We start from the raw sequence: 27,481 nt of genomic DNA, 5'->3' as shown, positions 1-27,481 counted from the left end.
GAAGAAACCTTGAAACAGAACACAGCTTGTAACTAAAATATAAAAGCTTGTGACAGCTGACAAAGGAAATACTGAAATGAGAGTTAGCTGCAGTGATTGGAGGCTTTGTATTACGCTTTGCTTGGAAAACCCAGTGCACTTGATGTGACCCCTTTGGATAATTAAGCTGTGGCTGAGTTGAACATGGGAAAGAGCGTGGCCAGCGGCCGTGCCCGTGTTAATTGAGAGCTCCACGGCGGTGCAGCTGCCAAGAGGGGATGGTCCTCAACTGCTTTCACCCCACGCTGCCACAGCAAACTGGATCCTGGTGAAAACCCACCTGGGGAGAGGAACCGATCAGTGGCTGGAGAAATGTGGGGTTGTTGCATGGTGCTTTCTGCATTCCAGGCAGGTTCAGGCCACTAATCCAGTAAAGAATCATCTGCTTTGGGGTTTTTCACAGTGTTAGGGAGTTAGAGCAGCCCCTGCAGCATCGCTTTCCCATTTGGAAAACACTCCAGTGCCTGCTGCTTTGAGAAGCATGTTGTGGTGGGAGCTATTTCTCTGCAGCCTGTCAGTGGCACGGAAAGTGGGGAGTTGCTAGTCCAGCTGGGACCCACAAGCTGAACCATTTGTGAGTCACAGCTGGAACAAACTTCAAATGTGTCCAGGGTTGTAATTTGTGGCTGACTTTGCTTCCTCTCCCATGGCCTGCTGCAGTTTGAGTGGAAAGGGTAAAATGGTCCAAAAGCTGCAGAAAATGCCTCTGTTTTTGCTCTTTTTTTTGCAATGGGAGCACTTGTCCCGCAGAGCTGGCTGCAGCAGGTTGCAAAACCAGAGCCGCAGGGGCCTCTGGCCGGCCGCCCGAGATTGCCAAACTGGGATGTCTCACGTGTGCTGCTCGCACAAAGTGGAGAGTCAGGCTTGAGGAGGGCGAGGCGATGACAGAAGGAATTTATGTGCCGTAGGCACGACAAAACCGAGCATCGGGCTTCCTGGAGCCATCCGTGCTCCAGCGCTAGCCCGGTCCAGCTGGCTGCTGGGGGAGGTAGCGTTCCTGGATGCCAGTCCCTGCAGAGTGTGCCATGTTTTGCTGTGGGAGAGTCCCTTCGCTTGACCACAGCTTTCCAGCCTGTGAGAGGATGGGCTCTTCCTACTCATACTCACTTTCTCCAAGCGAAGCATGAGCCTTCCAGAAAATGGGGGCAAAAATCAAATTTAGGCTGGGAAGATGTCCCTCCCAGGCACAGCAAAGTGACTCAGCTGTTTGTGACAAGCCGTGGTCCTTCTCGAGAAGCCTCTTCTGACACCTTATCTGGGAGGTCTGTCTTCAGGAAAAACCCCACATTCGAGCAGAAGCTCGTTGAAAGCGGAAGGCAGTGGGTGAAGTGCACACCCTCTGAGCCAGTTCTCTTCTTCATGTGGTTGGTCCTCGCATCTGTGAGCTGGGCCTGGTCTCAACCAGCTGAGCTGCCCTTTGGAGTGCTCCCAAACAAAGGGAAAAACTGCTTTTGTAAACAGCCCTGTCGCCAATGGCAGGTGGCCAGTGCTTGGGCTCTCGATGGTGTTTTTTATTTAACTCAGTTTTTAAGTGAGGAAACTACCAGGCAGTATGGCCAAATCAGTAAAGCTATTGTCATGGTGACATTTGTCAGGAAGCTACTGGACGGATATTAGCTGATCTGTACTTGAGGAGGGGGTTGTGGGGGGAAATCCCCAGATTAAGTGGCACTGGTGAATCTCCAGGTAATCCTGGGCTGGCACTGGCTGTCGTGATGCCCAAAATGAAAATTAGTCCTTCATTACCCCCGTCCTTCCGTGCGCAGAAGAAAAACACCTCGCTTGCTGAAACGGTTCTCCTGTTCCAGACAGTGTCATTTAACCCCCCTTTACAATGTTCTTCACAAAGCTGTGTTATGGGGGTTTTTTTCAGTGTTCCTAAGCCATTAGCTGACTGCTGGTTAGAAAGTCAAGGTGCCCCATTGACACTGTGTGCGCTTGTGAGATAAGACAGGCTGAGCCCTGCCTAAGTAAGGCGGCTTTAGCACCAGGGTAAAGGTTGCTTGTTTAGTCTGGGTAGGATTGCTGTTTTGGGTGGCTTTCTGCCTGTTTGATCCCATCCAGGTGTCTGGCTCTGGTTTGGGAATTACCCAAGAGCTCTGTTTTTCAATGGGATAGGAGAGGCTCTGAAGGGAGCTGTGCTGCTGGATGGAGGCAAAGGGCCTGTGGAAGCATCGAGCTCTCCTGCTCCATCTTGCAGAGAAGGGCGAGATAACAGTGGCTTCTTAGCTTGGCTTTTCATTTAAAAAACGTCTTTGTAAGAAGAGGAGAAATGTGCGTCACACTGTTGGGTGTAGGTGAAGTGAAACAGAGCAGATCCGCTTCCTCCTGACCTTTAAACAGCACGTGAATGCTTTATGTTATCAAGTCTGGTCCTTGTAAAATGAACACCTAGGTAAGGACTTAACATGTTAATACCCTGTATGCTCAGTGGCAAAATGCCTTTTATTTTTTCCTGGGTTAGTTTATTGTTCCAAGGTGGCTGCATTGGTGCAAGGGATGTGGCAGGTGTAAGGCTGGGAAACACCAAGTCAATTCAGGCCATCTGTCTTAATTGCACTTTTAATTACTGTTCCTTCGGACCACACAGATACCTGGTGACAAGGTGGCGCAGGAGCCTGCAAACCACAACAGAGAACAACCAGCACCCTCCCAACCGCAGGGAACTGCCTGCGAATGGGAAGATCTGCTGTGGAAAATCTCCTCCTTGCTCCAGTGCACCTCCATTAGGTGCCACCAGCGTGGGGTTTGGGGGGGGGGGGGGGGGGGGGGGGGGGGCGATGGGTGCCCTCCCGCCCGTGCTGCTCCCGCAGGGGAACCAGGGAACCACAGACCCCCGTTTGTCCCCGCGTTCCGGGTCCCGCCCGCAGCCATTTCCAGCCCGACTGAGAGAGCACGCGCGGAGGGGAGGTGGGTAACCCCCCGCCCTTCGCGCATGCGCACAAGAGGGGCGGTGGGCGCGCATGCGCAGTGGCACCGCCGCAGGTTCTATATAGGGGCGGGGGGGCGGCCGTGCTGCCGCATTGCAGACGGGAGCGGGGAACGATGGCGGAACGGCTCCTCGTCCTCCTCGGGCTGCTAGCGGCCGGTAAGCGGCCCGGCCTCCGCCTCCTCATTCTCCGCGCGCTCAGCTCCGGCGTCCCCTCGCTGTCCGGGCGGGAGGGCGCTGTGAGGAGAATGGCGGTGGCCAGGCCTGAAGCTGTTGCTCTTCCCCCGTCAGGAGCTGCCGATGGCGGGGGGAGCGACCCTGCGGGCCCATGGAGGTGGCTGTGACAGAAAAGCTGTATTTAGGTTTTAAGGGGGTCTGTATTTAGGTTTGAGGGGGGTGTGTTATTTAGGTTTTGGGGCGGGGGGGTGGTGTCACCCACGGATAGCGTTCGAGTGAACGCGGGGAGAAGCCCCTGTGAGGAACCAGCGTTGGCCGCTGCGGGTGGGAAAGCGGCTTTGGGATGGGTCATGGGGCAGTTCGGGACCGGATCGGGGCAGCTCCGTCACCTCACGGAGCCGACCGAGGACGGTCGATAGAGCTTGTTTTTCTGCCAGCAGCTCTAGTTATCTTTGGCCCTCCGGGGATAGATGGGTGTTAATCCTCTTTGAGATGGCAAGAGGCAGGTAGCCTCCTGTGTTGCGAGCTTTTTAGCACCGTCATTTTATGAGGATCTCTTGCACCACACGGAGATTTCCAGTAATTTTACCACTCGCTGCCATCTTGCCTGTTGCTGCCGAGGTGAATGTGGTGGGGGAATAACTGATATTCCACCTTTAGTGCTAACATTCGAGGCTAGAAAATGCAATGCTTGTATTTTGCACTTTGCAGAAGCTTGGCAGAGCTATGGAGATGACTCACAGACTGACTGGAGGGGTAATACACCTTCAGGTTGTGATATGGAATGGCCAGAAACCCCTGAGCTGAAGGTCTAGTGCAGTGTTTCATGTGATATTTTTTGAAAATTTTCCTTAAACAGGACAAGTTTAAACCTAGAGCTTGTTTCTTTGAGTTTAACCTGCAACCTGTTAACAAGTCAACTAAAAAAAAAAACCCAACACCCCAACTAGCTGTTTAAAAACCATAGGAATAACCAGCTGGCAGACTACTGTAAACTATGCCTAGGAGATGCCACATGATTGCACACTGCAGGTTTTTTTAATATACTCATATGTAGATAATTTAATGGAGAATCTCAGACTTCTCAGGCTGGAAACAAGAAAATGAGTGTCAGTTTTCTCTCTGCTTATTTATCTGCTTTAACAGTATGACTTTTGTGTCTGCTCTGCATTGAATTAACTGCCATCAGTTATCGTTTCTATTTGGGCTATTTCTGTATCACTAAAATTGTGGTAGTTTTTTTATGCTTTAGAAGTGAAAAGGATTTCCCTTGAAGTAGCCATGAGGTCTCCCATTATTGCATTTAGGGAAATTGTAATGAGAAGCCAGCTCAGCAATGAGCATCAGCTTGGTCTGCCTGTGAAAGGTATGTGTATGCAACTGAGCATAATACAAGACTTGTTAGGCCTGTTTTTCTTTCGGAAGCCACTGTTTTAACACAAACACCTGTCTTTTTTTTATCAAAGTCCTGTTATGACTACTAATTGACTCACCTGTGACAGTATTGTGTAGATTTTTCTGAAGGTTTTGCTGTCACCACCTGAGATAACATTTTCGTCTCCTAAGCTAACTAATTAGCTGCATCAAAATCTAGCCACCCTTGACGTATCCTAATGGAGTTACTTGGCTGGCTTACAGCGTGGCGGGTAGGCCGCGGGGGTTTTTGGTTGACCTACTTACAGTGCTTCTGTGCATCTTGCCTTTGAGGGAGACACAAAGGAATTAAAGCAGGGTGTGCAGGACTCAGGTCTCCAGATTACTGATACGGACTTTGATTATCGCTTGTCTTCGACACCAAGGAAAGGAGGCAGGCATGGTTAAAACAAAAGGAGGTTTCTTTTGAGCTGAAAGTATTTTTTTTCCCCCCCCCTTCCTGGTAAAATAAAAGTTAAACTGCAAGTGAGAAAGTAAAAAATTAGAGAATATGATTATTTTGCCCCCTCAAAAACAGTAGACTTAATCTTCCTTCCAAGATTTCAAACTAAAATATAATTCCTCTAGCAAACCCTGGTCAGAATATTTAGTGGCAAGAAAATTGAAGGCTGAGTTAGTCTGACTTGAATTTTCTGGAGGATGTGGAAGAAGCATGTAATTGAACAGGAACTATGTTCTGTAGTTTGCAGGTGTGTTCTGGTCAGGAATGTGGTTTGTAATAAAATAGCAAGGCTGGTACAGCCTGCTGTTGTAGATTGAACTAGGCAAACAGTGGAGGGTGTCTTTTATCTAAAAAATATGTCCTTTTTTTCTTAGAGGAATAGCAGGTACGAGGCACCTTAGGACCGTCATGTAATGACATAACGAAGTGGTGCTGCGATAGTGCACCAGTCATGTGGCTTGTGTAAACCTGCCCTTGCACAATCTCCTCCCGTTCTGCAGATGAGATATAAATAGCAGGAGTTGTTCTTGATTGTGTCTGGAAGAACCACGCAAGCTGTTCTGCCTGGTCATGGTCACGCTTGATGGAGAGGGCGATGGCATCTGCTGAGTCTCATACGGGTATTTTCAAAGCTTCGTTTGTGGTATTGAGTGTACTGCAAAGGAGCAGTTTTGGGAATTGCTGAAAACAGAGATGATGGAGCTTGTCAGCAAAACGGAATGTGCCTCTGTCAGGTGACGGTGATGTCAGCTGGGCTCTCTGGGAGGCTGCACTGTGCTGTTTCAGGGAGGGTTTTCTGCTATAATGTGCAGGAAGAGTTTTCCTTTGTATCTGTGGCTGTAAGCAAGACCAGTTACTGCTGGCTGCCAGTGAGTTTTTGTTTCAGTGCCTCGTGTGGATCTCATTCTTCAGAGGGAGTTTGGAGCAACACCGTAGAACTACATGACAAGAAAAGGGTTGCTTTTTGATGTTTTTCTTTAAGGATTTACTCACAGTCAATGTCTCTGTTTGTTTTTCTCTTTATGTAGCAGCTTTTTTATGCAATTTACATGCTGCTGTTAAGAGATCAGAATTGCTATTGCATGTTGAAAGGTCTTTGAAGAGTGTGTGTATATTTTGAGGCAATGTTTGTCGGTGTATTTGGTCACAGAGCAATGTTTAATTTCAGATACCAGTATTTTTCTTTCTCTTGGAGTGAAGAGTTTCATGTTTACACTGTTTACCCTGACTAGTTTTTAAACTTTGGCCTCTACTCCTATTGAACTCTGCCTGTAGAGATATTTTCTTGGACATTCTGGGTAACTGAACCTCACGATGAGATTTCAAGGCTCTTTTTTTTTTTTCCAAACACAACAGTTAAAAATCCTTTGACTAGTTCACATTGGGATACAAGCTATTAGTATGCAGAGATGAGGTGTTAGCACTTTCTCCTTTCCTGCTATCAACTGCTTCATCACTGTTTTCCTGGGTGGGTTATTCTGTCACCTTCTGCACAACGCTTTGCCTTTTCCAGGCTTCCCCATAGCCAACTGCTGTCCTCCCTGAAACTGCTCTTTAAAATGTCCCTTTTTCATCCCTCTGACATAGTTTCTCTGCTGAACTACAGGCGTCTGATGTCTTCCCTTTCCCTAAGGGACCTTCCTGTTGTGTTGTCTTCCAAGTCTGACATTCATTCTGCATTAAAGCACTTCTCTGGCAGCAGCATAAAAAAAAAAGGTCATTGCTCCTGAGACTCTTCTGTTTCTTCCTTACAGTGTCTTGAAATGCCCTTCTGTTTGCTGAAGTTTTTAGATACCTCTGGACTTCACCTGTTCTTTGCTGAGGCTGCAGTGTAATCTGTGGCCAGGCATTTTGTCTTCTCTTCCAGACTTAGCTCTCTGCACAACTAAGACTTTTCTGTTGTGTGAATGTTTTTGCCTGGTGAAAGGGGAATGTTCAGTGTAGAATTTCTGTGGAGACTTGCCTGGAGTCTTTTTTCCATCCCCAAACAAAATCAGAGGGGATGGAGCAAGACAACAAGTATGTATAAAAGGCTTAGACGTATTTCTGGAGGGATTTGCTGCAGGGAAAAATGCTTCTCGTTACTTGGGAATATCTTGACATGCTGTATGGGACTGCTTACTCCTGATGACTGCCAAAGGCCCTTGAACATCCATCCAAATATCTCTTTGAGTTTCTGTCATAGAAAAATCTCAGACAGAAGTTGGGTTTTCCTTGGCAACCTGGTAGCAACTTCTGGTCAATGTGGAAATTATTCTCTTTCAACCTTTATAGTAACTGGGACAGTTTAATGGGACAGAAGAGCAGATTTTAAGTATCTCAGCTCATCCTATTCTCTGACTTTGCTGTGATTGCTTGTACATACACAAACTACTTCTCTTACCATGCTTGTCTTCTGGTGAGGGAAAGAAGGGAGCATCTGTAGTACAAACGATGTTTTACAGTAGAAGCAGTGTACCAAAATGAGAATATGTTCCCCTCTTTGAAGAAGGCCCTGTCATGTCATTAATTCAAAACTCATTTCTAGTGAATTGTGCTTGTTAACAATGTTTCAAGCTTGCTATTTGATCAATAGATATTGGACTGGAAGACTCTGATTTTTTTTTTTTTTTTTTTTAGCTGACATGTGGAATACTGATAACAGCTAGCCAGGTTTCATCCATTTCTTCTGCAAATTGCCTGTAATCTCTCAGATACTGTGGTCCTTTTATTGCCTTGTTAATCCAGAGGCATAATAGACCTTTGGCATGAGTTACTTACCTGTGATGTGGTTACAACTTCTGAAATGTTACTTAAACTCACTAGCTCATCAGAGAGGCTGTGGAGCACTGAGCCCTTCAGATAACTTCAGGTGGAGGTCACTCCTTGATTTGTTGACATTTTGTACGATTTGAAGAAAAGAAGTTGATCCCTCTTGACTTCTTTAACACACTTTGCTTTTGCAGTTCTCAAAAGAAATGGGGAAAAGTCAGTAACTAACTGAGCACAGTATGGCAGAGACTGATATTTTCTTGGTCTGTGGGCCAGTTTTGGGTTATGATGAGTGGCCTTTTTTTAATGTTGCTAAGTGGGATAGCCTGGGAAAGAGCATCCCACCTGATGAATATGTTAATATGCTGGGAACAAATTAGACTGTCATGAAGGCATAAGGGTTCATAGCACCACAAGTTATCTTCCACATTTGACTTCAACCCATTAAAGTAAACAGCAGCTCAGCTCTTTCCTTTTCTTGCTGACTGCAAGTTAATTTGTCTGTAAAAATGCTGCTCACACCAAGGTTTTCCTAGCAGTTTGGTTTGGAGAAGGCTTGAGTCTTCAAGCTGAATTTCTTTGTGTTCTGGGCAATAGTTTTCTGGTTTGTGCTCTGGCTCTTTAGGGAATCTGGTCTGGCCCATATAGAATCCCTGTTTGTAGAAGCTTACATAAGGTGTTAACTTTTAAGCATGATCATTAAAGTCTCATTAGCAGATTCAGTTCAGCTTTGGAGGGAGATTGTTTAGGATGGTTTTCTGAGAATCTTGGGAAGAAATTCAGTCTATCTCTCTCTGGGAAAAAAGTAACACAAGTGCTTGAGGGAAGTAAAGGTTATTCTCAGGAAAAGGACCTGACAGTTTCTCAGTAGCTGTCCTTGCAGAATCCAGCCAGTATAAGCTTCCTTTGAGGTTCCTGTTTCCCGAAGAGGAGTGAAGAACTGAACTATGCTTTCATGTGCTTTCCAAGTAGAAAAGGTCTGAGAGTGCTGTCAGCTCTACATCACTAACTTCTGACTGCATGTTAGCGTTTCCTTCCAGATGCCTAATGTCGAGGAAGGAGAACATAGTTGGCATTTGCTGCTTTGAAAAAGTGTCTGGAAATAATGGACAGTAAGTAGGGTAGTACCACTGGGAGCGAGTGGTAGATTTTCTTTTATCTTCACAGCCTCTAAGCTGGGTTTTATGTGGATTCCTGGCAGAGCCCCATGGGATATGCAGTCGCTGTCACTTGTCAGGACTGTGTTACTGGTGTGCTGGCAGTATTATGTTGCTGACCTGGACCTCCAAGAAAACGCTTCTCCTTCCTTTTCTGCTGTTACCCTTCAACTTGTGGAGTATTTTGCTGATGTTGCTGGGCTTCAGGCTGTGTTTCTGAGGCAACGCTTGCTCTGGGAGATGGCTTCTCTTGTCTGTCAGGCACGAGCATCAGAGTTCAGAATGGGTATGAATCTTTCTTCTTTTTTTTGTTTCGTGAAGCTGCAACTCTATGCAAGGATCGTAGGGTGCCTGTCGGCTGCCAGCTTGGCTAGAAGCCCAAGAGCTGGAGACTTTCACAGCCAAAAGACATACCCTTTATACATGGATTGCGTTTCTACCCCTTCTCCTTTGTCCCCCATTTTCCTTTGCTGCTTAATTTAGGGAAAGCGTGGTGAAGCAGGCTGTTTCTTCCAACACTGAAGAAACCAAGTCTCCAAAGCATTTCAGAAAGGGAGGAACCAGTGAAGAGAACGATTAAAAAACACCCTGGCTGTCACAGATAAACTTGTTTGGTGCTCTAAAGATAGCGAGGGGGGGGGTAGGTTTGGGTGGGCATGACCTGCGACTGTTGAGAGCTAATCTACAGAGAAAGAAGAAATCTGTTTAAAAATGGATGGCCCTTAAAGGAAGAATATATAAAATAAATGGATGCCAGATATAAATAAGAAGGTAATCCCATTGAGTTTATCCAGCAAGCATTAGGAGTTGTGGGAGGTAACTGGCAGTGCTTTGTTTTCTTTTGGCTTGCTGCTGTGATGGGGGTGTGAAATACCACATTAAAGTGTTACTCTTCTTGCAGCAGAGGCTATTTTGAGGGAATAGGCAGGATAACTGTTAAGGCTCAAAACTGGTCATTTTGTTGTGAAACAGCACAAAGTCAACACTTCACTGGTGTATTTGCTTTGTTTGTAACATAAGTTAATGCAGGAGGAGAAATGCTGTTTCATAATTAAACGGGAGAACAAGCTGAAGGGAAAAAGTAATGGGAACAGTAAAGCATTTCAGGCTATTCTTTTCTGAATCTACAAGAGCTGAATTAAGGCAGTTTTTTAGTTTTGTCTCTCTTTTTCCCAGGGTGGTAACTGTTGCATTGAAGGTGCTTCCTTTCACATTAGGCATTGAATTATGTAATAAAAATATTTCAACATAATACAGGATAAACTAATACAAGCTTAACTGTATTTGAAGTCACTGTGGAAGATGGAAGAAAAGCCATACTTAATGCGTTATCATTGTTCCATAGCTGCTTTCTAAAATGTGCCCAGCAAAGCGTGGCCCTAACAAACTAATTTGCCTCATCACTGTTTGACCAGAAAGATCTGTACTGCAAGCATCAAACGTGGAACTGTCTTCTCAGAAGGAGAGAACTTCTCCGGTGTCCTTTTTAACTGAAAAGATACCGCTGTTCTTCCGTTTTCTGGTTTCTGCAGCAAAGTGTTCATCCTCATGGTATAACTCATTTCGGTTTCCTGGAATCTACTGGCTTTTTTTGACAGAAAACTTGTGAAGACATATTGGCATTTCATCTTGCTCTGATGTTGTGCAGGAGTAAGGACTTCAAATAATAGCAGTGGGAAGGTGTTCGGGGTGCTTGTTTGCATCCTAAAACTAGGTTTCAGTGTGCACTGGCAAATGAACAGTTGGATGCTCCTCGTTCTTTGCTGTCCCTCCTGGTCTCAAACCCTTCTGAGATTTTGTGGCTTTGGTCTCCTGTGGAGGTTTGCAGATAACACTAATGTCCTTATTTTTCAGTGGCAGTGCTTTGGGCAGAATCTGAGCAAAACAGGATTATGTATGCCTCCTGAGAAATTACTCTTTTTTCTCCTTCGAAACTGGTGAGATGTGATGCAGGGAAGCAGCACGATCAGAGGCTTCAAGTAGTTAACATACTGTCAAACATCAACCTAATTTTAATACTTGTAAAAATTTTTCTCCTTCTGAATATAATTATCTGTGACGTGCACCCTGCTCGCTTCAGAGGGTCTCACACTACTGCCTTGCTCTTCAGTTGTCTTCTACCTCCATGTTGTAACCTGAGAAAACCCTCTCATACCCCTCACTGTGTCCTGGTGGGTCAGAGCGTTAGTGACTGGCTCTGTGAGCATCCGTCTGATACAGAAACCATGTAGCAGGGAATTTGTTAGAGACGTACAGCCAAAAAAGCTGATAAATAAGCATAAATCTGAAGTATAGTATTTATTTTGTCCTTAGTGAGCAGGTCATTAAAGGCTATGAGACAGAAGGAACAAGACTGGCTCTTAAACTTTGTGCTGAAGCTGGGTGTGGATCTGAAAGGTTGTGCAGTGACAGGATTTTAAAAACCACGCAAATCCTGAAAGTTCATTAAGAGCTAGACCAAGCCAGTGCAAGTTACAGCATGAATTCCTCAGTTTGGCTTTTAAATGACCTCTTAGATCAAGACTTTGAGAAACTGCTGTTGTTGTAGTTTTATCGTTTGGTTTTATAGTTTTACAGTATGTTTAAAACGGGAGGAAGGAGCAATTTTCTCTTGATTTACAGAACTAAAGGCATAGGTTAAAAGCTGTACTTGTAAATAGTTGGAAGCCTTTAATTCCACTGTTTAAAGTCAAGGTTTTGCTTGACTTTAGCCAGACTTTGACTCTGCCTTGCCACTGTGCAGTATCTGGAAAGGAAGAATAACTCTTTCCCTCAACCAAGTGAATACTCGGTTATTGTCATCCTGCCAGAGCTGACAGCTCCTTGGCTGACCAGGCTGAAACTTAGCTATTCTTAGTGCTTCCAAATCAATAATGCTGTAATTTAAAATAGGCCATAGGTAAATATTTTGCCAATCATACATTATTAGAAAGTTTGAAGTCTTCTTTGTAGGGTCTTATAAGCAGTTTTAGTGTGCTGTCTTGCTGAAGAATAATATGCAATCAAAGTGTTTTGCTGGGAGAGAAGGTGGCAAACTTCACACTCTTGTGTAGAAAATTAAGCATTCAAAGCATATTTTTCTTAAAATAAATGGGTCGTTCCTTTGTGAAATCCAGTGTAAACACGCTTTATAAATCAACAACTGAGAAGGCTGCAGAATGCCACCTATAAAACATGTTTGTCTGGCTCTGTTTGGTCTGTCGTGACCATGTACCCAGCAGGTGTGCTGGTAATTCAGCTGTTAAGTTGATCCTCTAATTGCCTAGAACTGAGAAGTGAGAAATGGAAAAGTGATTGTTCATCTCATAACCCTACTAGAAGCTTAGGAGGAATCAGGCTGCTTAATTCCTGCGTCTTGGCTGACAATGTAATTTTACAGCATTTTGTGGTGTGTAAACAGCAATGATGTGGAAATAATGTCTTCTAAAGAACAGCTATACAGCTAATAGGTTTCAATGCGCTTTTTTTTCTAGAATGTTGGCATCAGTGCCTTTCAGGCTTAGACCAGGGCAGATTTCCTCGGAGCCTGTCTGCTGTAGGATTTTAGGAGTTGTTTCTTCAGAGGCTGGTGCAACATAGGAGATTGGTGAAGAAATGGACCCTCCTGACAGGCTGGTTTTAGAAAACTGGGAGATGTTGGGTGTCCAGTCCTCACAGCACAATTGAAAACAACAAAAACACACCCCACAAAACCGAAGCAAACAAAAGACCCCAAAAGACCCCAAACACACACAACATACACACACAAAATCAAATAAAAGCAAACACAAAACCCAAAGCACGCTTGGAAAGTCAGCTACAAATTGCAGTTGATTAACTTGTTCTGTTATTTACTGATAGTGCAGATCTTTTACCTTTCTTTAGGAAGGCTGTCCAGAAATGATATTCTGTATTTTACTTCAAAACTTTGTAGGTTGCAAGACAGTTCCTCCTGGGGTGAGAGGTCATGTCCAGGCAAGGTCTTAGACTTTTTTTTCTGTACGCAGTTGAAGAACTGACCAAGAGGAAACAAAGTCTTAATAGATTTAATGGGTTTAAATACGATTTGACAGAACATGTCTCGCATTGTTTTCAGTCCCTCTTTTGATTTGACTTTCTTGAAGTCAAATTCAAGTCTTTCTTGAGTGCTAAGTAAAGTAGAGAAGTTCAGCTGTTAGCAAACCTAAGTGGCCTAATGAAAAGGTTGTGGTTATACCGTGCAGCATTAACCCATTTGCTTTGGAGTCAAAATAATTCAAAGGTGCAGCTGTGAAAGGAGGATTCTTTCTTTGGCAGCTGTGGCGAGCCCTGTGGTGTGGCAGAAGGAGTGTGTGAAGGGTCCGGAGGTGTGGTGCCAGAGCGTGCGGACGGCAGCGCAGTGCGGAGCTCTCAAACACTGCCAGCAGAATGTCTGGAACAAGCCTACTGTAGTAAGTATCAGCCACTGAGGCTTCTTCCCACACAGAGTTGAGATTTGCTGCTTTCCATATGCTGATGAAATCACCTCTGATCAGAGTTAAGTGCCACATCTGACTGTGCCTTAATTTAGGTGCTAGGTAAAGGTTGCTTTCCTCTTCTCTGCCTTGCACAACTTGTCTACTGACTTCTCCTGTGACCTGTTGCACAATCACCAAGCAATGTGTGGAATGGAGCTAGTGCATTTCAGACTCACTCCGCTTTACTAAAATGACTCCTAATTCACAGAACCCGTTCTTATTCTTAACTTGAGCAGTGCCAAACTGATAGGCTTAATAAAAAAAAAGTGTATGCTTCTTTAAGTCTTTCTCATAAGTTACTATTCCACGAAAGTTGCAGCATATGCTGAATTATGAAAGCTATGGTAAACAGCAGTAAGTAATGATACAAATGTTACATTTAGTTTGGCTTTTCAAGTTGCATTTGTACTAAATGCGAATGCTACTTTCACAGAATCACTGAATGTTAGGGATTGGAATGGACTTCAAAAGATCATCTAGTCCAACCCCCCCGCTGGAGATGTACTATGCTAGATGTAGCTGTAGTTTGTGGTATTGTTTCACAATTTTCTAAGGGAAAACAGCATTCTGCTTACAGACCTGGGCTATATCTATGCTGATATGTGTTTCAGTTTGTGGAAAAGAGGGGAAAGGAGGAATGGCAGAGCACAATGAGAATGAGTGAAGCTGTCTGAAAAGTTTGTAGGTTTCTAGTAAGTGTAAACTCTTTGAGTCAAGTAAAAGACCTTCAAGAGATGGCTTCTTGAGACAGTAGACGTTATACTTGAAGGGAGGTGGGACAAGGTGAAATGAGCAAGTGGTTATGTGCCTGCTTCTTCATACCCTGTTGATTTACTGAAGAAACTGGAGCTGGACAGGCTTTGTATAGCCTCACTCTTAATTTAAAAACACTCCTTCCCACCCTGGCTTCAGTCAATGTTTCTTCCTTAACTTCAATTTGAAATGTGATGTTCATTCTTTGCATTGCTGTTCTCCCATGGCATTTACAGGTTCTTAATTCTGTCTCAGAGTAATTCCCTACTTCTCTCTCCAGAACAGTATTCCCTGTGACTTGTGCAAGGAACTTGTGACAGTGGTTGGCAAGGTTTTGAAGGATAATGGCACTGAGGTAAGCAGAGCTCCCCTTCTCCTGCTCCCAAGGCATTATTTGATTTCACTGTCTTAACAAGAGTGCAAGGTGAGGAGGTGGAAGAGTAGCCTGTGTGATAGCCAGAGTACATGGGAAAAGACTTTTAAACAGCCTCTTCTGGCTTAGAGATTAGCAAATTCTAGAGCCTTTCATGCTCTGACACATCCCTGATTGACCGCAGATACTTAATAAGATTGTTCTTGTGCCAGTGGGCCATTGATCTTAAGAGATGAGATACTGCGCTCTCTACGAGTTGATGATGACACCAAGTGGACTTTATTTTGGTTGCAGGCCCTTCTTCCCCTTTTTCTTTTGTGAACCTGGGAGTACTTTCTATGAACAAATTGCTGTCCCACTAGTCCATAATTTCACTTCTTCTTAAATGTAGATGTTTTGTCCTGGCAGGACTGTGTTGTGCAGGCCTTGCAAGCTGTATTTTATATTTTCGCTCTGGCAGGGTCTCATTGAAAGTCCAGGACTGGGTAAAATGGACCTGTAGTGTAAACCCTCATTCTAGTTTATTTACCAGCTGCCTGGACCTACTGGAGTCCAAGCGGCTTTCTTTAGGCTTTGTGTTGTGTGTCTTGGGAGTGAAAAGAGCATTTGAGGTACATTTATTTATTTATATTTGATAGTCTATAGCTCACCTCATCTTTTATAGGATGAGATCCGCTCTTACTTGGAAAAGACATGTGAGTTTCTTCCTGACCAAGGCCTGGTCTCCGAGTGCAAAGAAATCGTGGATTCCTACCTGCCAGCTATCATGGATATGATCAAAGAAGAGCTGGTAAGTAAATCACAATTTGCAACTGTTGGAATTGAAAGTTGTGCTCCTGCTGATGCCAGAATTTCTCTTCTGCATAAAATTGTGTGTGTAATCCTTCAATCCTCTATGGATCACTGCTGTTGCAATTAATGGTGCAAATATGAAGACTCCTTCCTTGCTGTGAAACTGTTTCCCTTCCTAGCATGTTTCAGCTGAATGACTCTACTCTGAACTTTGTATAGAAGTGCCGTCAGTCTAGAGCTTTGTGTATGTATCTTATCTCTCGTAGGATAAACCTGAAGTTGTATGCAGTGCCCTCTCACTGTGCCAGTCCCTCCAGAAGCACCTTGCAGCGATGAAACTTCAGAAACAACTCCAGTCCAATAAGATACCTGAGCTGGATTTCTCTGAATTGGCATCCCCATTCATGGCTAACGTGCCTCTTCTCCTTTACCCTCAGGACAAACCCAAGCAGAAGTCTAAGGTAGGGGTGCAGTGCTACTCCAGTGTGCAAGACAAGTGCGTGTTTTTTTACAGTGGAGCTTCAGTGTTCCTTTGCGTAATAACTTGATGGTTCTTGGTAAGGGATTGTTGTACTGGGCACAAATGAAGCTGATGTGCTTCACTGGGGTGACTGTCTCCTACTGAATTTTGTGTGGCTGCTTACAGACAACCACCTTTTTCCTTAACCTGTGGCTTTAAAGCTGAGTAAGACAATAGCTGCAGCCCTGGTGCAGCTTAGATCATCTTAGATTAACAACCACAGTCTAGAAAGTCTTGTGCTGGGCTGTTCCCATGCAGGACTGTAGTAGTCCAGCAGGTCCTACTGGAAACAGTTTCTTCTGAGAGCAGGTTTGGCACCAGCATTCAAAGGAAGAATTATTCTCCCACATTCCAAGTAATCTGCTAGCTCTGCCTTTCAGGGTCAGCATTCGTCTCTGCATCCAGAGGTGACAGACTGGATCAGAAAACAACAAATAGTTGACAAAAGGGAGTAGATGAGACAACTTGTGAGTGAAAGCTGAGTGATAAGCCTAGATATGGGAGTTAAACAGTGGGGTGGGTGGAAAACAAGCTGCTGTGGGTGGAGCAGGTAAGATCTGTGCCAAATTTAGAATCCTTCCCACTGTGGTCTGTAACAAAACCAAGAGATCTGGGAGATTGGTTATCTTGAACAGTTATCTTGGGTTTCACAGCCAAGGGAGGTACCTAATCTCCATCTAGTGGCTGGTGCACATACCAGCAGTAGCTTGTCTGTTCATATTAGCTCAGACTTTTATGTATTCTATAGAGTGGGGAGTAGTTACATTTATAGAGTCCTAAAATTACACTTTGAAGGGAACCACGAGACTGATGTGGCCCCCAGTGAAAATGAGTTTGACACCCCTGCTATAGGGTATTTGTTAAGGTTTTTATATAGTTTAAATAGCTTTTAAAACTTGGTAATAACGGAAGCTTCTAAAATGTGCGGTGCAAAGATACATCAACTTAAGTTTCCTTTCCCTTTTTGTCCAGGAAAGTGGGGATGTGTGCCAAGACTGCATTCAGCTGGTTACTGATGTTCAGGAAGCTGTGAGGACAAACTCAACTTTTGTGAAGTCTTTGGTTGCTCATGCTGAGGAGGAGTGTGACCGCTTGGGACCTGAAGTGTCTGATATGGTAAGCTCTCTATTTGTTTAAAAATCTGTTCCTGTATGTAAACATGAAATAGTTGGTTCCGTGCCCTAATTCTCTCAATGTATTCTCTGTTCAGTAAAACACAGGAGAGTGTGTTAGGTATAGGATATGTTACTCAGTACAACAATAACAACACTGAAATAAAACTTAATTGTCAAGAAGGTTGTGCGAGGTGGTGTCTGTGGGAGTGGGGAGGAGGAAAAGGACTCAAGTGTTGCTGGTTGTTACAGGCCTTCTTCATACAGAAGATCTGGCAGGTTAATGTGTTCCTATCAATGAGGGGGTGTTTCTGCCCTGAGTGGGAGAGAAAAGGACTCATTGATAAGCTGCTGGGTGTGCGATGGTTGTGTAACCTGAAATGCCATCTTGTATTTGGGACAAGCTCTGAAAGACAATAGAATGGTTACTAAGTAGAGCAGGTAAATTAATACTGTGCGATGTATTAGAAAATTCTAGATTAACTCTAGAGCTGAAGTGGTTCGATATTCACAAGACTTTCTTTCCCCACTTCCTGCAGTGCAAGAACTATATCTCTCAGTATTCTGACCTCGCCATCCAGATGATGATGCACATGGTAAGTTCAGTAGAGTATAATTGTTCTCAGCTAATTTTTCTGCTTTATGTAGCTAGCTTAGCTGGAAACAGAAAACATTACTTCAGTAAAAGTCTGAGGAGAACCTTTGCTCTGTAAGTCTTGGTGTTAGTGTTTTGAACTTAGCATTTAATTGGATAGTGACTTCAGTCTCAAAATGCTTTCTTTAGCACTGTTCTGTTGTTTGACAACCACTTCAGTGGTGCAGAAGGAACTCTAACCCTTTGAAATACCAAAGATGCATTACATGTATTCCTTTGTCCTCTTTTATCTCAGTCCTGTCCTCGTACCACTTCTTCCCTCCCCACCAAATAATGTGTTAAGCATATTAGCGTTGGTCTTTGTCACAGTATTGCAAAATTGGTTCAAGCCTTAGAGATAATGCCTGTTTGCAGCAATATTCAACATTTTTCTTCTGGAATTGCTATCTGAGCTCTTTAAATGAACCATGGAAGCTGGCATTGTACCAGCTCTGGTCTTCTGCAGCAAGACAATATATTTTCCTTAGGATCATCTCCATAGCCCCTCTTTAGTCAGAGATCTCAAAGCCTTTAAAAAAAAATGGGTAAACCTTTCCTTAGAGAATGCCACAACTAACATAAAAGTTTATAGATGAATTACTGAATGAAGTATGAGACTGGCACGAACCTGGATTTGGCAACACAGTGGCCTGTTTTTATTTCCAGTTGCTAAAGACTACTTAGAAGCTCATGCTGCTGCTTAAGCCTTTTGGAGGGGAGCGAATCTTTGTTCTGACAACAGTTAGTTTCTCATTTTAAGCACTGCAATGCCATAATACCTGAAATTGGAATACAACCACACCTTGCATCCGGCTGAGTGTTGTCCAGACTCTTTGGAGGTAGTCTTGCCCAGGGTACTGTAATAACTTCAGATGAATAATGCTGATTAGCACTGTGCAATTAAATGTGACTTGCTGTAGCAATGCTAAGGATCTTTGGGGTGGGGACCATGTCATATCCCATCGTCTTCATGGAAAGAGTGGTTGACTTTTTTTTCTCTTAACTGTTATCTTTAATTTCTCCTTTCTTCCTCTGTCTCCAATCTCCCCTGTCAACAGAAGGATCAGGTAGGTGAGCAACTTGCCTGTGGTGATAGCCTGCTTGTAGTTCACTTCTTGCTCTTAAAGGGCTTGTAGTTCACTTCTTGCTCTATTAACTGTGTAAATGGTGTGATTGTCCTCAGTGTTGACAGATACAAGGGATATTTATGTGGTTAAAACACAGACTATATAGATTTTTCTCCAGTGGATCAGTCCTACTTCCAGCTCCAGATAAGTTTGTGCTACTGAAGATTTCAGCCTAATTATGCTTTGGCCAGTGAACCAGAAAATGTGCTCACTTCCATACAGGTAGATGTAGAAAAAACACGCCAGTGGTTCCTGTCAGCCTCTGATTTCAAGTCTGGGCTCAAAAGGGCTTGAGTGAAGCTGTCCCCATGTCTCTTCTTGGTTAACCTTCGAATCTATGACAGTGGTATAGATGTTTGGAGTATATCAACTGGAAAGAAGATGCAGGAGCCCTTTAGGCTTCTGCTTCCTACAGCTATTTAATGTAACGAGTCCTGGGAGAACTTGTGTCTGTCATCTCTCTGTGAGAGAACATGTGGTGTGTATGTGGGTGTTGCTGTGACATTAATATCTGGAGATGCTTCTTACAATGCATGAACCAAAGGGCTTGACTTAAAGGTACTGCCTGGAGTAGTCTGAAGCGGCGCTGAATCGTTGAGATTCTGCTTTTGCCTGTGCATGAGGTTGTGGCATGATATATTAACTGTTGCATAAGCCTCTGCTGTAAGAAGCTTGATGCCCTGGTGACAGGGTGGGCTGTGATCATCTAATTACCCATAGGACCAAAGGTAATGTTTTTAGCTTAAGTAGACTTTAGGTGGGAAAATTCAAGTTTTGCCTGTTACTCTGTATAGCCTTTCTCACTTTGTGTGGGTACCGTGTGGCCTCCTTAGAGCAGTTTACCCCATGTCTGGCAGTTATTTTTGCATTTAATAATGTATGTTTCTAGAACCTTTGAGACAGAAAGCCTTTTTAAGGGCTTTGTTTCTGTTTTCTGTTTTCCCTCTTGCCATGAAAAGAACACTTGAGATACAGTTACTGCAGATACTTGCGAAAAGGGTTAGGCTTAGGTTTTAACACTGTTAACTTTTGTTTCTTATAGGCTGTGTTCAGTAATGCAGGAATCGGTTTGCAAAATGCGATATTACTGGATGCTTTAACGAAGGTAGTTTGTGGATGACAAAGGAGTCCGTTCTCCTAGGCATTTCTTCCAGCTTTCGGGTGAACTCTGGAGTCAGGATAATTAGCCTCTTCTGCGATTACTTACAGCTTTCAGGGGAGCAGCTTTGCGGATGCAGGTCTAATGTGATGCTGGTGGCCTGTTTTGGTGTTGGTAGCTCTTAAGTCAACTCCTTTGAAGGACTTGCATAGAGTATTAGCTCACGGTAAATGGGGTTTTTAAATGGCTGTGGCCTAACTTCTTCCTCTTTTAAAGGAACTGCTAAATCTCACCTGGTAGTTGTCCTGCCTATAACCATATCAAATGCTTTGGCAATACTTGAAGTAGAAATAGTCATGGAACTTCTAGTTGTGTGTGAACCTTTTAAAACTTTGTTCTCTGTGCCCTCTCACAGGCTCCATAGAAAGGGGAGTCTTCTAGTCTTTTAAAAATTACTTACACATCTCTTTCCAGCAACCAAAGGACATTTGTGCCATGGTTGGGTTCTGTCCTTCTGTGAAATCTGTTCCGCTTCAGACTCTGCTGCCAGCCCAAGTGGTTCATGAAGTGAAAATGGAAACTGTGGAGGTAAGATGGACTTTTTGTACTCACCAGCTTTGCCTTCGTTCTTGCTTTAATGTAATGAACTAGCTGAAAAAAGAAAAATATGAGCTTTTATGCATAGAATAATCTGAGTCTCCCTGCATATAAATTCCTGGCCTCGCTGATGTTGGACTGTGAAATAGGAGAGCTGATTAATGGTTAGAATAGCAGAGCTTGTGCTAAACTGAAGCTGTGAGGTGATAGTTCTAGTGCTGGAGCTCTGATTTGGAACAGCACCTTCGCTTCCCGTGGCCTTTGGGTAGGACATGGCTGAGACTTTTTTGAAAAGGAAAATCTCTTTTGAGGACAGTTAACTTCTGATTAACAGGCTCTAAATGGTTTCCCTCAAGTCCCTGAGCTTCTAGGTTTCTTTTGGAAACAGGACAGTGCTCTCAATTCTAGCAAATTAGTAATTTTGTCCTCAATTAGCTTATTTAAAAAAAAGCTTCATATTCCCTTAGACTCCTGTCACTGTGGGGCTGCTTGTTTCTCCATGTCTCCTGGATTCAACTGCTCTCCTTATACAACCTGGGAATTTTAGTCTTGATTAGTCATACAAAATAACTGATTATTCAGAAAGGCTTTTTGCTGAGACCTTTGTTGGTTTTGGGTTCTGTGTGACCTTTTGAATTCAGCAAAAATTGGCCAGCTAGCTAAGTGAATGAATGTGCTGCACCTGAATGTGACTGTGGTGAGACTGATCTTTCACAAGTTGTCCCTGTCAAGTGCTGATTTATTGTTTTGTGTGGTTTTTTTTTCTGTGTACTCAGAAAGCCGTAGTTCAAGAGAAAACTTTTTCTGTGTGTGAAATATGTGAGACGATGGTGAAAGAGGTGACTGGCCTCTTGGAGAGCAACAAGACAGAGGTATGTAAGTGGTGGCAATGGTACCTCTTCTAGGCTGTGGATAAAATGGTGATGTACTGGAGGGGGAAGGAAAGTTAATTTTATTGCCTGTGTTCGTGAAAAGGGTGGGACGGAGTAAGAAAACATGTATTCATAAATACAGTCAGATTTCTCTTCCTTTGTTGTGCTTCAGGAGGAGATTGTGCATGAAATGGAGATGGTCTGTTACCTGTTCCCAGCAAGTGTCAAAGACCAGTGTAAGGACTTCATCGATGTCTATGGCCAAGCTTTGATTGACATGCTCTTGGAGGCAACGAGTCCTGAGGCTGTGTGTGTTATGCTGAAATGCTGTGCAGCCAGCAAGCCCTCCCAGCAGCCAGGTTGGTAATGAGAAGGCTGTGGTGTTACAAAAGTGAGCTAGTTCACCTATGATGACATCTCTTTTGAGGACACGTGCTTTAGTACTTTGCTGATGCCGCCTCTTTTCTTCTATTTGGGGAAACTACCCAAGCATTGACCTGATGTTTAATTTTTTCCTTCCCAGTTTTAGTGAAATCTGCAGATGGTTTCTGTGATATCTGCAAGATGGTGGTAGCTTATGCAGACAAAGAACTAGAGAAGAATGCCACGACAGCTGAAATAGAGGCTTTGCTGGAAAAAGTCTGTCACTTCCTGCCAGAGTCCGTCAGTGATCAGGTAAAGTGCTTGTGCAAGAGGCAGGCGAAAAAGCAACGGTCGTGGTGGTTGGGAGCTGTCCTTGTTGGTTTGTTGGGTCCTGCAGTGATGGTTATGCTTACCTCATTTTCTGAGTGTTTCACCTGATATTCTGTCTACATGCTAATTTTAGGTCCGTCTCCCGAGTGTCTCTACTTCTGCTATAAATGTCCAGGTACTCATACACAGAGGTCTCAGTGTTTGATCTCTGGCTGGAGACAAACTGTCCACAGGTGCAGTGGGGACTGGCTTATGTTCAGCAACCTGATCCACCCTATGTTTTTCCCTTTACCAGTTACCCCCAAAGCGTGACAGCTTCTCGTGCAGTAGAGCAAAGAAGAGGGAGCAGGCTCGATCTGAAGCAGTCAAATTGACTGCACAGGCTTTGCCATGCGGCAGCCTGCCTTCCAGTCAGAACCAGGCAGGTAAAGATGAACAGAAGGATGGATCATCTTACAGAGCATTTGGAAAAACTACAGCAATATCTCAGTGTTCTTTTTTTTAAAGAGTAGTCAGTCTTCTGCTGCTGGAGGCTGCAAGGAGTTTGGGGTGCAGAAGGATTAGGATTCCGCACTCCCCATCCTTGGGGGTTTAGTCTTTTGACTAGATGGAGACTTTTAAGGGCCTGAATTGACAGGCTGGATTGTTGTGCTAATTTGCAGTCGGTACAGGTTTGCCTGCAAATCCTCAGAGAACGCTGAGTGGGAATAGCTGAAGGTTTTGGTGGGTTTTTGTTCGCTCAACACTGATCCTCTTCAGGGGATTAACAATTTCATTGGAAGTGGGCTGGCATGATGCCAGTGAGACAGCAAAAAGCAAAACCTGTTAAGCCATTACTATCAAGATTTACCTGGAAATCTTGTTAGGTAGGTGCTGAGTGTCAGCAAGTGGCAACTGCTTTTAAGTTTACTAGGCACACAGTGGCTTAAAACAGCTGTGGAACAGCTATTCCTGCTAACTGCTCTGAGGCTATTTAATAGCTGTGGTTTGCTTATTAATCGGTGCCATTAGTCTGAGAAAACCAGCATCTTTCAGTGCTTTGGAGGTGCTGTCTCCACTAGAGGGCTGGGAAGAGTTCCTGCTGCTGCCTGCTCTGAAGCAAACAGTAACTACTTGGGCTAAAAGTGCGTTTAAGAGTCATTACTGCGTTGCTGCCGTCCTGTTCAGGATGTTTGTCTCCAGCTTCTTCGGTGTGCTTTCCTCTTGAGACAGCACTGATCTCCACACTTAAAGACTAAGCTTTGCAAATCAAAACTTGTCCTGTGTGGTTCTTTTCCCAAAGTCTGTCCTGCTTGTATTTTTTCCTTTGGACCCCATTCCTTGTCATAACCTGTCTGCAGACAGGTACGAGCTAGCAAAAAATGATGTGCGAGTAGTGCAATGCTGAGTCCTTTTTGATCTGTAGATTCAGTTTATTAGTTTACCGTGTATTATGGGGGTGTTTAGTGTACAAACCTGCGTGCTGCAGACTGTATTTTCTTCTTTCTAAAGCTTTAACAGGAGAATCTCTCAACCTGTTTTGTTACAGTGTGTTCAGTTTGTGGAACAGTATGAACCTGTGGTTGTGCAACTCTTGGCGGAGATGATGGATCCCACTTTTGTTTGCACCGTGAGTATTGCATTTAGTTCTGATACAGTCCTGCCTGCTCTTCCGTTTGCCTTTAACTGCCCAGCACGCGGAAACTCTGCTGGAATGAAAATCAGCACGCTGAATGCTCAGAGCAGAGGCGCTTGTGCAAGGCCTTGAGTGTGCTGAATGGGCAGCTGTCTGGCTGCCAGCATCCCGTGAGGAAGGACAGAAGTACAGAGCTGCCAGTGGTTACCCACTGTTGGCGTTCAGTACCAAGGTGTAGCGCACCCTGAATGTGATGAGAGGAGGTTAGATGATCTTTTTTGAGAAAGTCCCATTCTAGAAGCTCTGTTTCTCAAAACTGAATGTGATGAAGCAGTTCTCATAACTTAATTCATTGTTGTGTCAGATTGCAGCTTGCTCAGCTGCAAGTGTGACCACATTTGTCAGTGAGCACCACGTGGGAGCTCCTGCAGCTACCTCAGTGTTGCTTCCACACTCGTCAGGTGGAATCTCAGACGTGAGGTTGGCATTAAGACCTCTTGGTGCAAATAGAAAGAGTTGACTGACTGCTGCTGTTCTTTTGACAGAAACTCGGAGTCTGTGGATCAGCTAAACAGCCTCTCCTGGGTAATGATGCTTGTGTCTGGGGTCCAGGCTACTGGTGTAAGAACATGGAGACTGCTGCTCAGTGCAATGTATGTAACGCAGGATTCTGCCTTGAGTTTCCTATCAGACTTTGATAGCTCCTTCTAAACTACTTTTCTGGCTTCTGTACTGCACTTTCAAGTGGATGAATTCCAGTTTCAGGAAAATAAAAGGGTACTAGGTAGAGGTAGCGGAGTTTGATTAGAGGACCTTCCATAGCCCTTAACTTTCTTAAAGCAGACTGTTTCCTTTCCCCTTCCTTCCTATCCCCCCTACACTCCTACTTAAATTTCAGAGTCTATAGTAATGCACAATGTGAGCTTTATATTTAGTCTGTGTTCCCGCAGCCAACAGACACTGTCATGCCCTCTCGTCAGACTCCAAGAATTGCGTTTCAGTATTACTGCGGATGGTGCCGTCTTTGCCAGGCATTAGTGGAGAAGGGTCATCAGCATTCTTTCCTGAAGCTTCTGCATGGGGATGAGAATGTTATTTATTCTAGTCCTCTCTGGCATGACTTATTTTAAGAAAAGCAGATTCGCTCCCCAGATCTTGACTTAGAATAAGGTGTTGAACTGTATATGTACACTTGTTTGCAAACAAGCCTTTTTCCTGCTAACATGGACTATTTATTTCGTTTAGGCTGTTGATCACTGCAAGCGTCACGTGTGGAACTAGAAGAGGAATTTGCAGTTCTGAAAGCTTGCCAGAGCTCTTAAAAGTGCGGGCCGAGGTTGGCGGAGAGCTGTATCTCAAATGTCCCTCCTCTCTGCCTCATTAACAATTTGACCTTCAAGTTCCTTTATTGTAACTCTCCTGTAGCAGTGCTGCTGTTGAAGGATCAGATCTTTGTTGTTGACTTAACAAAGATGTTTCTGATTGTACAGTTTAACTCATTATGCTCCTAAAAATAGTTAGTGTGTTGTAGATTTTTTTAATTGGTAAGATAAAGTGGTTTTTAGGTGCTGGGAAGAATGGTGGAAAAGGTGAATTGAGACAAGACTACAATCTTATAATTCAAAAAAAAAAAAAAACAACAAGAAGATAGCAACTGAAGTTTCCAATGTCTTTCTGTAGTCAGCACTGGGAGGATTACATGCTTTGCATTTTTAACATCTGTCTGGAATGTTAATTTTGTGTGTGACTGTAGGGGAGCTCTAAGGGATAATGTTGAATCCAGGCTGGAATTTTAAAAGCTCTACAGATGCAGGAGGGGGCTCTGTGCCCAGCGACTGTCAGAGCAACTACTGCTACCTAAAAAGATGCATTCTCCTTTGAGTGACCACACTTCCAGCTCGTGGTGTTATCATAGCTAAGGAAACCCTCAACCTTTGATCATGTCCTTTTTATTTCCTTGGACTACTCCCTCTAAGCATGGGTGTTCTACTATCAAACCCTGTACAGTGGGGTTTCAGATTTTTGAAGCATGTTGATGTGCTTGAGGAATGGCTCTTTCCCCTTATTTTGTTTCTCCTTATCCTAGTTGCTCAATTCTGCTTAGTCTTGCAGCTTCTGACATGCGGCTAGCCAAGTGCCAGGCCGGCGAAGCAGAGAGAGTCAGCAGGGGCTGAGTTCAACACAGAGGGCAGAACACATGGAGAAATGGCATTTATTGTCAGCTGCCCACTTGTTCCTTGATCTGTGTGGTGTGGTTTTTTTCCTCTCATAGCATATTTCAGTCATCTAAAACTTCAGAGGTGCTGTGAGACTCGCAAGCAGTTTCCATTTCTGCCACCTGTTCTCACTGACAGTTTATGTGCTTCTGAGTAGTTTGCAGTATAGACTTTTCTCCCCAGAGTTCCCACTGGGAGGTGTCTGAGTGGCCAGGGGAGATGTGGAGGGCAGGAGCGCTGCAGCAGGCGCTGGGCAGCTCTGCTGTTGTGCCCTACAGCATCCCGCTGAAACGGCCCCAACTCCCGCGCTGCTGCTCTGGAAACAAGTCAGGCCCTTGGTGTATGAGAAACATGCTGCAGACGGGCCTTGCATCCCATTCTGACCAAATTAACCCCCAAAACAGGCATGGAAAGAGCTCAGAGGAGACCTCTGCGGAGGAGGAGCTGGGCCAGAGGCATGTGTGGAGCTTTGAAAATTCCAGTCCTGGTCAGGAAGGTGCCAGCAACTGCTGTTGTTCCTGTGGCGTCTCAAGCGAGGCGGGAACTCCGCTAACAGCACTTCAGCAGCCAGCAAAGCAATTGTGAAGCGGTTTAATGGAAAACCACTCGACTGTAGCTTTTCTTTTGTTACATGTACATATGGAGTGTCTGGGCAGTGTTGACAGATAACGATACTGGTTTGTCCTTCCTGTTTGCATTTGTACAGAATACTGAAGCACTCCTGGCTTTAAAAAAAAATTCAAGAAAAATAATTTCCCTTTAAAGATGTAAAAATAGCTGCAGATTTGTCTGGCAGGCTCGTGCAGTGGCTCCAGCAGCGTATCCCAGTTGGGGTAGGTAGGTAGGAAATGGACTGTTCTTCAGCTTGCTGCCCTGGTGATACAGGTTGTTACACCACAGCATACAGGAGGGTATTTGATCTTTTAAACTGGGTGGCTTTCTCTTAATGTGAATTTTTGGGGGGAAGGTGGGGATGGATTGATACGTGTTCTGACAGGTTAGCGAGGCTTTAATTTTCTCGGGTTTTTTAGTAGTGAAGGATTTATGCTGGTGGCCTCTGGGCTGAGATGAGCAGGGGGAAATCCTGTGTTAGTGCCGGGAATCTCTAGTGTTCTCCCTTCCTGTGGACTGTAGCACCTGACCCGCTCGAGTTACACTGGGGGACACCTGCAGTTGCTTTCTAAAGAACATTGTCTTGATTTTTGCACAAAAGCTTCCTTAATGAACAATAAAAAACTTCTGTAAACCAATAAGTCTGTGTTTCATTTCCTTGTGTGCCGATTGCTGAGGGTCTTGCCAGCTTCCCCTTTGCCGCAGGAGAAGGCGCATCCCAAAACGCTGCTGGCAATTTGGGGCTGAATGGCGGGATTTGGGTTCTCAGTGAGTTGCTGACACGTCGCAAGGTGCATGTCCTGTCAAGCCTTGGTTGGATTGCGGCGCGGTTGCAGGTTAGAGAGGCTTCCCAGGACATCGCAATGCCTGGGGTGAGGCAACAGCCCCGTGTTGCAATGGCCGGGCCTTGCGCAGCTGCTGATACTCGGCTGCAGTGCTGACTTGCATTTCATGTACCTTCTATCTTCATGCCTCGCTTTATTTCCAGTAATAAAAATGCCTTTTAAATGCTTGAAGACTGCCTCTAAATACACTAATTTGCTTGTCCTAAATTTTCTGATC

At 44.4% G+C, this 27,481-nt stretch overlaps 1 protein-coding gene across 4 annotated transcripts; it reads left to right on the top strand.

The window, feature by feature from the left end:
• Window positions 1-3,003: 3,003 nt before the first annotated feature.
• On the top strand, window positions 3,004-27,060 carry LOC136104769 (prosaposin). 4 transcript variants are annotated; one of them, XM_071811629.1, is made up of 16 exons: window positions 3,004-3,127; window positions 13,205-13,338; window positions 14,438-14,512; window positions 15,195-15,320; window positions 15,589-15,783; window positions 16,815-16,958; window positions 17,494-17,550; window positions 19,758-19,820; window positions 20,289-20,402; window positions 21,188-21,283; window positions 21,456-21,642; window positions 21,807-21,958; window positions 22,110-22,151; window positions 23,505-23,585; window positions 24,137-24,244; window positions 24,837-27,060. In XM_071811629.1, exons 1-16 carry the CDS (start codon window positions 3,085-3,087, stop codon window positions 24,870-24,872), a joined length of 1,653 nt encoding a protein of 550 aa, XP_071667730.1. In that variant the 5' UTR covers window positions 3,004-3,084; the 3' UTR covers window positions 24,873-27,060. The 4 variants fall into 4 exon arrangements, with proteins under 4 accessions (XP_071667730.1, XP_071667731.1, XP_065700058.1 ...); XM_071811630.1 differs by lacking the exon at window positions 19,758-19,820; XM_065843986.2 differs by lacking the exon at window positions 22,110-22,151.
• The last annotated feature ends 421 nt before the right edge of the window (window positions 27,061-27,481 follow it).

This window comes from Patagioenas fasciata, chromosome 8 (assembly GCF_037038585.1).
Source record: "Patagioenas fasciata isolate bPatFas1 chromosome 8, bPatFas1.hap1, whole genome shotgun sequence".
NCBI lineage: Eukaryota > Metazoa > Chordata > Aves > Columbiformes > Columbidae > Patagioenas > Patagioenas fasciata.
This window is presented reverse-complemented; position numbering and strand designations above follow the sequence as displayed.

What these genes read in the sequence shown, in the direction of transcription:
- LOC136104769 (XM_071811629.1), top strand. Translation starts at nt 3,085, where the DNA reads ATGGCGGAACGGCTCCTCGTCCTCCTCGGGCTGCTAGCGGCCG. An exon ending in ATATGATCAAAGAAGAGCTG is followed by an intron (nt 15,321 to 15,588) that starts GTAAGTAAATCA and finishes TATCTCTCGTAG; the next exon opens with GATAAACCTGAAGTTGTATG. An exon ending in TGGAGAGCAACAAGACAGAG is followed by an intron (nt 21,284 to 21,455) that starts GTATGTAAGTGG and finishes GTTGTGCTTCAG; the next exon opens with GAGGAGATTGTGCATGAAAT.